The following is an 11,533-nucleotide window of genomic DNA, read 5'->3' as shown; positions in this document are numbered from 1 at the left end:
AAGAGCCACAATTGCGTGACAGAGTTGATCAACTTATCTTTAACAAATATCTCAGTTGGAATAATTTCAAAAAAGCATATGCAAAACAATTATTAACAAGGGCATCTGTTATTTTTTTAATTTTAGTTTTATTATTTTTTATAAAACGCATCTTTCTTGTAATCCAGGTTAGGGTGGGGTGAAGGCCGCCTGTGGGGGCAGTTTGAACGTCACACCGTTTCATCCTGTGTGTCTGCTTGAGGGAAACTAAGTTACTTCACTTCGTCTCCTCAGGTGCACCAAAGCTGCACAAAATGCAAGCCACCCTGCATTCAGCAAGAAGAAACCGGTACACTTGTGACGCATATTAATTTCTGGCGTATAATCCTATGGAAAGCGACTTGAACTCATATCCACGACTCAGTGAGGACAAATAAACTCGCCTGTGTTTGAAGTGTGTGAGTGCTCGCGCAGTCTCACTGCCTACGAGTTACACTACAGCACGTTTGAACTTAACAGACTCCCTTTCAGCGCTCACTGGAGTGTCTCAAAGGACATGAGGTGAGTGTTTTATTGAAGGTGAAGATTTAAGCCCCTTTGAGCTGAACTACACGCAGACTAGTGAGAGCTCAGCGCTTGTGTTCAAGATGGCGACGCGGGTTTGAATGCAAAGGTGAAGCGTTCAGCCAGCGGCGCTTTCCTTGGTAGACTCTCTCTCGTCGTGTTGTGCACTGTATAATATAAATAATATAGATGCTGTCCTATGCGGTTGGTTTACATCTCTGCGTAACCGAGAAATTTAGTTTGTGCTTGTGGTTTCCGGTTAAATAGTTTTCCTCGTATGAAGTAACAGTAAGTAGCTTGCTGGCTAACGGCATTAGTGTGAGTTTATACCAAATAAATCAGCATTGTTAAAGTCCCTTCTGTCACATATACACATTAGCCGCGACTTATCTTACATGTGGTATCCGTTTATTGTATGCAAATACACTAAATAGTCTGTAAATGCATGCTTGAAACAAGAATAACAGAGTGTTGAATGTGAAACCAGTTGCAGAAATGTGTCGGTTTTGCTGCCTGGAAATAACATAAAGTTTGGACTTGTGCACCTGTATAACGTTATGTGTGTCACAACTGATGACCGTTCTGTGCAATAGAGTCTGTTGAGGAGTAATCTTGTTATTATCAGCCTTAAAGATTACACATGCTGATTACACATGGCATGCTTGGAAAAAAGTATCTGTTAGACAAAACATTTGTTTATGCATATCTAAATATTCATATGTTCCCTTCTTCCCCTTTCAATTTAGCACCCCTATACACAATGCATTAAGAGCCAAATCTGTTTTCTCTCACAGTGGGTTCATTATAGGACACACAAAGGGAAAGTACCTTTCAGCATTCTAGTTCCAGCCACAGACCCCTCATGTCTGGTTTGTGTATGAGTGTGAAAGGTACTCCGATACTATTGAGGCTAACATGTTTTAGTCACTTTCCAACTGTTGTTCTTGGTAAGTGTTAACTTCTGGCATGTTAAAATGTTGATTAGCACACACAAAAACCCTTGAATACATTTTCAAGACCTGTTAATTAGGATACACATTGACTGCCATTAAAGCAGAAGTTCACAGCAAGCACGCTCATGACTGCATAGGGTAGAAAAGAAAAGTTGTCAGAGTTCATTCACACTTACAGTCCAGACGTTGAGCGGTACTGCTGAAGGCGACAGACTCGGGTCGATTTGGCTTTAGTGTTTTGTGAAGAATCAGGCTGTTTTGAACTCTAAACTCAAAGATGAATTCCAAAACAATTCTGGTTGGTCGTTCATCTGGTTGTTAATTATAAAACGCCTCTCTCCATTTTGACACTGCAGAAGAACCTAGCTTTGTTTGCAGCTATGCTTGCAGCTCAATTAGCTTGCCATCAGGAAAGATAGTGTGCCTGTAAAGAATTCCATGCCCCCCCCCCCCCTCCATTTCTCCTTGCAGTTGGTTTTTATAGGCATTGGCTAATGTGCTGGCTGAGGGACAGTGGAGTGGAGCACAGGACGTGTAACTGTTGTGCTGCCGTGTCTGTGGCCAAGCATGGCACAGTAATGCTGGTGAGCGAGAAAGCACCGGAAAATACTCTGAGGCAAGCTGCCACGTTGACTCTTGAGTTTTGGAGAGGTTTTGATCCAATTGTGACTTTTATTTTTAAATAAAACACTCTAATATAATAGCTGATGCTAACTGTATAGCTAACAAGCTTGCTGGTGCTAACTTGAGGTAATTTTTATTCAACAACCTATATATATATATATATATATATATATATATATATATATATATATATATATATACATATATATATATATATATATATATATATATATATATATATATATATATATATATATATATATATTACATCTTGGGACAAAAGTAAGGATGTGATGTTCAGAACATGGTAACTACAGTAATTATCAAAGAGGGGAAGAGATGCACCCCGTTTGGCCAGGGGTGTTCTTACACCACAGACAAGATTTGAGAAGGAAAAAATCATTGTGAAAATATAATTATATTTTCCTTAAAATATTCTTCCTAACTTCAGGCCTTATCATCATGTCGTATATAACTGTGATGTTCTGTAAAACAACACACTTTGTTCTTACTGGTGAAAATCATATGGTCATTTCTGCTTTCTCTCAGGTACATCACAGTGTAAGCTTCACATTGAACATTACTCTCATCAACGTATTCCATATACACAACAAAAATATATCTTGACTCCATATAGTGGATATTTTAGAAAAAATCCCAGGTATTTTGAGCAGTAGGATTATTAAAAAAAATGTGCTAATATAAAATTCAATTAAGTAGCCTATATAAAATTGCAAATATCTGTCTTTCAGTTTTTTTTTGCTTAAGTACATAAAGTACATAAAAAATTGAGTACTTTTGTACTTTCACTTGAGTAAAATTGAAAAAGGAGTACTTTTACTGGAGTAATATTTTACTATACGTATCTGTACTTTTACTCAAGTACTTGATTTGTGTATTTCGTCCACCACTGACATTGCCTAAGTGCCTGTTTAGTGCTATTCTCTTTTAGAAAAGCTTTTGATTCAGCCTGAGACATGTATATTTTAGGGAAGTGATGACATAAAGCTGAAATTATGCCGTGAATGGAAGCAATAAGATGGAGGGGCAGGTTTATGAAAGGGAGACAAAAATGTATAAAAGTGATGGATGAATCAAACAATAGGTCTGCCGTATCTCCTCCTGATTACATGTGATCTTGCTCCGGCTCTGACAGATAAGCATTTGGAAGTGTGTATGGAAAATCCCATCCGCTCACACTGTGAACGGAGGAGCAGTCAGCCAGCTCCAGTCATGGAGATTTGGGTATGCAAACAGACTCGCATGTTGGTAGATGGGACAGAGGTTTTGAGTGTGTATTGAAGTGTGATCTCTAAAAGGCAAATGCCTGGTATGAAAGAGGTCTTAGCGAAACACACTAAATAGGGATGTAACAATTCACTCAACTCACGATGCGTTCATTCACATTCTTAATACTCATGTCACAATGTTTTTCCTCACTATTATTATTATTTTTTTAACCAAATGAGATTTAAGATTAATTATAAATGAAAAGGTGTATTTTTATTATTTCTAGGACAAAAAAAATGGCTAAATTCTTTGTGAAATTGAAATGTCAAATCCACTTTCATTATCAGGCCATCCTTAAAAGTATTCTTGTTTGCCGTCACCCGACCGACCCTGTCAATATAGCACCGACTCAATTTATTTATTTTTTTTCTGCTTTTAGTCCGACCGACTTGCCGATTGTAAATTTGCGTTAAGACCGACCAATTTTTGTTTTACTCTTCAAACAACTAATACAAATGCAATAAAATACTATTAATTATATTAAAGTAAGTATTGTAAATATATAAATTGACTTGGCCTACATACAAAGTAAGGCTATCTTCTTTAAAAAAAAAAAAAAACCCTTGACGTCATCTGTGTTTACACGGATGTCACACTATGGCCTGTGCGTTCGCTTGGTCTCCTCTCATTCACTGTCAGAGTCAACGGTTCGCGTTTGGTAATGATGGCTGCGGCTGCAGTAAACCAAAGTCACTGTTTAAAGTCATACGGGTTCGGGCACCATAATACATTTAAAAAAAAAAACTGGAAAAACCGTGTCGACTGTCACTTTATGTTCGAAAATCTATTGCATGAATCAACCAACACAAGTTTAGAAAACGAAAATAATAAATTGATTTTAACGACCTTCTCGAGAGCGTCCAGGGTTTTTTTTTGAACAGGTGTCACAGAGCAACTGCAGCTTCGGACAAACACGCATAACAGCAAATAATACTTCTGCACACTGTTTCTCTTTATACAACAGAAATGTGAATTCTGCCGGTATTCAGACAGTCTTATGCATAAAGATAAAGATTCTGGTTAGAATCGCCTAGGGCTGTCAAAATAGCTGAAAAACTAAATTCGAATTTTTTACTTAAATATGATCAAAATTTGAATTGTATTCGAATTTTAAATGCATAATTTCAGTTAGGTTGAAGAAAAGCTTTTTGATTTTCTTCTGAGGCTCGAGCGCATCGAGCAAAATATTTATTGCATGTTTATTCAAAGCATTAGAATACAAGACTGTGAAAAAAACATAATATTTAAATAATGTTTATGAACCAATTATTATTAATTAAGTTGCTTAAAGAATTCTAAACAAAACAGCAAAATGTATGCATGCATTGTTAAATAAATAAGAGCGGAAAACCAGAATACATTTTTTCATTGAAAAACATGAGATGCAGTGGGATGGGGAACAAAAACCCAACATAAAGTCTCGAGTTAATTAAAATAAATAATACATTAATTTTACATGTCTTTCTAAACATGCGGCTCTGCGAGTCCAATGGTGTTCCAATGCGCGAAATATGCGTTCTGTGTGAACAGCAGTTTCAGTTTTTTTCAGTTTTGATGTAAACAAGATCTTCTCCACATTGATGTTCCTTTTTTTTTTTTTTTTTTTTATGGCTTCAACTGGATAGGCTAACATAACCTTATAATGCAATGGCACATACATCATCATTGTATCTCGCGTGCGTACACGAGGTGACAGGTGAGACAGCAGATGCTGCGTGTCGAGCTCGTCCGCCTTTGAAAGTTGTGTAGACAGCTGTGCGCGCGGCAAAATGGATGGAACACGTACCGGGGCTCATAAGGCAGCTTCCTTAATGCACACCTAAAATTTTAATGCGCATTCGAATGTGGATTTTTATTTTAAATTCAACGAATATTCGGAAAAATATTTATTTTGACAGCCTAAAAAAAAGGCTTTATTTTTTTTATTTTTTTTGTTTGTTTGTTGAAATTTAATCGTAAACACAGCCATGTTGCACTCCTGTTTGTCATTGTGCACGTAATTTCACGCCAATAAATCATCAGAAATATTGGTCTCTACCAATATATTGAATCTTTACATTCCTCCTGCCTGTTGTCCGTGGATTTACCTATATTTGGTGTTATTTGCCGTATAAAACTTTAGACATGCAAAATCGATTTTACAATCGATTCAATGAACATTCGTCACTCAAATCAAACTGGATTTTTTTTCACAAGTGACAAGCCAAGAAAGCAAAGTAAACGTTCTTTCATTTGTAGGTTCCATTGATACGTAGCGGTGGATGCAAGTAAAACAGTACCTTATTTTTTTCTCACCTGAAATTCATGCAATAAACATGTTTTTGACAAAAATGTAAAAAAAAATTTGGTCTATATAGCCTGCATCAAAATGAGGTTTGCAATGATGCGCCCGAAGGCACGGGTTGAAGACCCAGTCAGTGACGTCACGATATGCTAATTTGTTTAAATTCATATCGACGTCATCACCATCACAAAAATTTACTTTTTTTTTTTTTTTTACATTGAAACTTGGAAAAAAAAATATAGACCGACCTACCGACCCTTTAAAAAAAAAAAAAAAATTACTGTTACTGCAAACCAAAATATTTTTAAGGATTGCCTCAGCTTGGATTTGTGCAGCTTGTCAGTTAAAAATGGCTCTGAGTAGTAACAGCTGCTCTATGTGAAATCACACACCTGTTGGAATTTACCATCATTTTATTTACAGGAAATATATATTTTATATGTATCACTCTTTAAATCATTCATATACATTTTTGGTCATACAGCCCCCTCATAATCATGTTAAACAATTGTGATTACAATATTGACCAGAATAACTGTGATTATGATTTTTGCCATATTCGAGCAGCCCTAGATCATATCTAATCTCCATCCTTCGCTGAAAAAAAGTTAAAAGTCTGCAGTATGGGAATACTTTGTGTATATATATATATATATATATATATATATATATATATATATATAAACGAATACGGGGTCTTTGAAGATGGATCCAATTTGCAGAAGAAGTGGCAAAGTGGCTGCAAAAGCAGGCAATACATCCAACATCTTCACTCATGTTCGCGGACACCATCCTTCTGTGCAGATAAAGGTGTCACATTTATAAAAAGTTATAAATTAATGCAGATTTCCGTGAGCTAGAGGGAATGCCGCAGCAGTCATGAACATGGAATTTACAGTATAACACGGATGTCACATAAAACGGAACGCACAATCTAATGGATGGGTAAATCAAAAATAGGTATGATTTGTGTATGTGAATATTTAAAGTGCAGAGAAACTACTTTATAAATAATTGCTTGTTTCTGCATGTCTCTGAGTGATGCAGTTTTATCTACTACACCCTAAAGTACACACGATATTGGTGTTTTCAACATCAACATAAACATCAGTAGAGCTGCTCTGAGAGAGAATTTTTAACATTTCCTAGTTTCATTTGTAAAAAACTATTGTCATACTAGTGCTGGATGGTAAACTGGTTCATACCGAAAACTGGTGTATATTTTCGTTACGATGTTAATTTTGAATATACAGCCATACCGGTGTATTTAATTACTCAGCGTTCGGAACGAATGTTATGCTGCGCCGCGGCCGCGTGACACTGTTTCAGATACGGATGGGTATCGTTAAGGTTTTAACGCTATTACTACTCTTACCGATACTGCTTAACGGTCCGGTACTTTAACGGTATTCTTATCGGTACTTTGTTTTGTGTGTGTTGAGAACAGAATTAACATAAAGAATTTTTCTTTATTTTGTTTTTATGTAAAATTAATAATGGGCTTGTCTTGGACCAGAGGTGTTAGGAGGAGTTGGTTGGTTCATAGTAGCTGCATAGTATATATATAATAGTATATATATAAGGTTGCAAAATGTGGCAATTGGCTATTTTGTACAATAACTTGAGGTGCTGTGCTTTTAAGTTAGCCAAATAAATGTTAACATTTACATACTGATTTTTGGTATTTAGTATTTTGGTATTGGTATTGAGTACTGAATTGTTGATACGGTTGACAGGTTGTGAAGTGAGTTTTATTTTTGCCTAAAAATCATAAAAACACCAGAAAGGCAGAGTCATGGGCATGGAGTCATTATTGAAAAGACAAGATGCCACATGGTGCAGTCATTTTCTTTGTGCTTTGTGTCGACATTGACATCATTAAAAATCTCATGGGGTTGATAAAAAGCGATATGTCATTTTAGGAAGCCAGAACTTTTTTCTGGAAATCCAAGCAGAACATTTGCATAGCAATCCTGTGAAACAAAGCATGTTTCGTCACTCGAGATGGTTGCCATTTGGTCGCACATGTGATTTGAGACCTTTAAAACCTTGCTTGGTCATGGAAAGAGTTTGTACCCAAGACTCCTTCAGAATGTTTGGCTCTTGAAAAGTTCTGATGTTTTCTCTCTCTCTCTCTTCCTCAGGTGGTTTGGCAGCGTAATCATGCCGACTTTGAGCCCATGATTGAGTAGCAGTGCTCCAGGCCCCGTCTGAGCCTCCAGGATCCCACCAGACAGCTGCAGCATGTCTAGTTCAGGCTTTCCCCCCAGCCAGGGATCCTTCAGCAGCGAGCAGAGCCGTTACCCTCCTCACTCAGTGCAGTACGCCTTCAGCTCCACACGTCACCCTTCGGTCAGTACCACACACAACCTTACCTGCATCGCACATTACACTGCCAACAATCCACATAACAAGACAGGTGCTTAAGAAGAACTATAACTGTAACGTTGCTGTTCCTGGGTCAGTCACACTTTGAACTTGATTGAATTGTGTGTGTGTACAGCGCAGATCCTGAACCACCTATTCTCTGTTACAGAGCAGTCTTAACATACTGCTGCAAACAGCTGTTACATGTCCTCCGTTTAATGAAGTGTGGAACATTTTTCCTAACAAAATTTAAATAAAAATAAAAATGCTCAGTGATCAAATAATAAATCAAACTCTCAAAATGCCTTCTCAAATGTGAAATCAAATACTCAAATGCAATTTAATTTCCAAAAATCAAAATAATTTGTATATTATTTATTTTTTCATTCTCAACCCAGTATAAACCTGTCATAATTAAATCTATAATTGACTGCTAAAATCATAAATCGAATGCTCAAACCTACATCGAAAAATAAGTCAAATGCTCCAATGTTAACCACAAAAGGCAAATTAAATGCTCAAACAGACATCAAATATGATAAATCGAATGCTCAAATGCAAATGAGGAGTGTCAATCAAGTATTGTGGGTGGAGCTTTGAGGTAGAAGATTTTGGTGACAGCGACAAGCACTGTGGCTTGTCATGGTGTAATTTCACAGAGAGTGAGTAAAATCTTGGCAGGGGGAGCAGCCACATAAACCTGCCACAGCTCAAGGCAGCTGCCAGTCCAATAGATGCATGTGAACAGAAAGGCAGTTCATCCATTGAGTTGGATCTGATCCAACAGAATGGCTGTTGTAATGCCTTATCAGACAATAACATCTTACTTAATGTAACAATTTTTATGCTTAATTTTTTTTATATATATAATTTAACATTTACCCAAGCAAGGTATAGGCTAAGTTGGCATTTGATTGCAAATTTGGATTTGAATAACCCACGACTGTATACATACAATGTAATCACTTTTACTGAGATTCAAACTTTAAAAGTGCATTAAAATGTTGAAGGCATGAGAAATGTAGTATCTACATTTATTTACCAAATGAAAAAAAAATAAAAAAATAACTAACAATGCTTTCTGTGACAATTTGAGTGACCAGTCTGCAAAAAGGAACACAAAGCTGCGTATAGCTCAATTTTTCTTGTCATGAATCCAGTTGTTTTCATGGTTGCAATGTAAGATTTGGCTGCTAATCAATTATTTTGTTTAAGTTTTGTTACTCACTAGAGTCCTAATAATGGAGTTAAAAAAACATTATATGTGTAAAAATGGTTTGCTGTGCCATGCAGAGGCGCTCCACCACAGTCGTTATCGCATTAACTGGCAGAGCCCTAATTAAAAGGCAGTAATGAATGTAATAAGATGACATTCATTTTTATAATCAGGCACTATATATATAGTAACCATTAAAAGTTATTTTAGCCAAAGAATTTTGGACAGAAAGACAGAACGATTTATGGCACCAGTAAAGCATAGAACAGTGATTTGTTTTTTTAACATTATCATTTTCTGTTTTTTCTTACACTCAACAAAAAGTATCTCTCAGTAGATACTGTTCAACTTGAATGATTGCATCATATTATTACTAATTGTCATAAAGGTAAATGCACTGCCAGCTATTTCTGCTACTCGTGTCTCTGGAATCACCAGCTCTCTTTGAAATTCAGTGACGTTACAAATGGCTCTGTGTGAATGCCCCTCTATGCTTCTTTTCTCCTCAGCGTCCCCTCTGTCTCAGATGAAAGTAGGCCAGAAATGGCTGGGCCTCAACATTATAAATCAATTTGGTTATCACTGTAGTACATTCCTTAGAGCTAGAGAAGCAGAAATAAACAGACTCCAGCTGTTCTCTCTCTTCTCTGCACTTTTTCTCTTTTTAATTCACATTGCTCAATTATTAACAAATCTCCCGTTCGCAGACGTGGACATGACCATGTTTGTTCTGGGGTTGTTAGCAGTTAAGAAGCATCTCTAACACACAAAATGTGAGTGGCTTTTAGAGGAAATCTGATGTCTGTGTATTACAGTGAGGTGATCTCATACCAGCAGATCTTGCAGTAATCTAACTGGCATTGTCATCATTTAGCCAAATAAAACCGTGCCTTGTTTTATAATATGAAACTCTGACAATATCTAAATCAGAGCTCCGTGAAACTTAAAAACACTAAAATACTTGTTTTATTTGTTCAGTCCTAAAAATAACATGGATTGTGTGCGTTTATGATTATAATAAGATTAAAAAAAATAATATAACAAATACCAGTTTGCATTATCAAGCTACATAATACAGCTGTAATAACTGGAAGCCAGAAGCCTTGCACATTCAAGAAGCCTTGCTCACTCTGTTAAAAATAAGGTGGATTAAAGGGGATGGATTTAGTGAAGTAACTTTTCTAAGAGCGATTTAGCATTACAACTTTAAGCCCTACAACTACTACCACATTTCTTTATCGAATATCTGTTATTTTTTCATTTGAAGTCTTTGCTAAACATCTATCAATAAAAAACAAAACAAATGCTTTTATTCAGCAAGGATGTATTAAATTGATCATATCATATTAAGCAGTACAACAGTTTGATACTGATAATGAGAAAAAGTATATAATTAAATTTATTTTTGAGCATCAAATCAGCTTGTTAGAATAATATGAAACTGAAGACTGGAGTAATGAATGCTGAAAATGTAGCTTTGCAATCAAAGGAATAATATATTAAATAATTCTTGATGTTTTCAAAGGATGTAATTTGGTTCATTAAAACTGAACTTTAGTTTTAGAGTAAACCGGCAACAAGAACTGACTCACACATTGTAGCTTTGGTTCGTCTCTGTCCTGCTCTTGTGGTGTCTGTGGTTTTCTAATAAAGACGATGAATTGAGGGTTATCACCCCCCCCCATTCTAATAGTATAAACTTACATCACAGTCTGTTCATTATCAAAATAAAGTACAGTCAGCCAAACATAGAAAAGTTTACACTGGTCAGTTTAAATAGACTGAGTTATACCGTCCGTTGTTGATTGTTTTTGCTCGTGTGAAGAAAATTACCTTTTCTGTCTATATGCAAATGCGTGTAGAGTACAAGCCTAGTTTACCTTATAAATAATTCGGTTGTTAAAGCTGCGGTAGGGAACTTTTGACGGTCTAGCGGTTAATAAACAGAAATGCTTGCGTCTTGCGGAAGAACATTGTAGCCGGAACTACTTCTCTCTGTTTATGTCTATGAAGAATCACAAAGGTACTGGGTTACTCCGCCGCGGTGCCCCCGAAGCAATCTAAAATAGTCCCAATATAAACACTTATTATAGGTGCACCCTAGTGATTCAGGACAAGCTAAAAACACGGTTTGGAAAATGGATTCATGGTGTACTCGCTTTTTATACATTTTGAACACAAACAAAGTTACGGACCGCAGCTCTGATTGGTTGTTTTTTACCAGGAGCGATGTATTTCTGCAAATGGCAATAGGAC

The 11,533-nt window shown here is 36.3% G+C and overlaps 1 protein-coding gene across 13 annotated transcripts in view; it reads left to right on the top strand.

Annotated features, from left to right (window-relative positions):
* The first annotated feature begins 199 nt into the window (after window positions 1-199).
* Window positions 200-11,533, top strand: part of ncor1 (nuclear receptor corepressor 1) — an 81,775-nt gene continuing 70,441 nt past the window's right edge. For 6 of the 13 annotated variants that reach the window (XM_026250705.1, XM_026250698.1, XM_026250690.1 and 3 more), the window contains exons 1-2: window positions 200-540; window positions 7,839-8,046. In XM_026250705.1, coding sequence (XP_026106490.1) covers window positions 7,939-8,046 — 108 coding nt within the window. In that variant the 5' untranslated portion in view covers window positions 200-540; window positions 7,839-7,938. Of the gene's footprint in view, window positions 541-3,346; window positions 3,366-7,838; window positions 8,047-11,533 lie in introns of those variants that run through there. The other 7 variants (XM_026250678.1, XM_026250682.1, XM_026250664.1 and 4 more) reach the window with 4 other exon arrangements.

This window comes from Carassius auratus, chromosome 5 (assembly GCF_003368295.1).
Source record: "Carassius auratus strain Wakin chromosome 5, ASM336829v1, whole genome shotgun sequence".
Lineage (NCBI taxonomy): Eukaryota > Metazoa > Chordata > Actinopteri > Cypriniformes > Cyprinidae > Carassius > Carassius auratus.
This window is presented reverse-complemented; position numbering and strand designations above follow the sequence as displayed.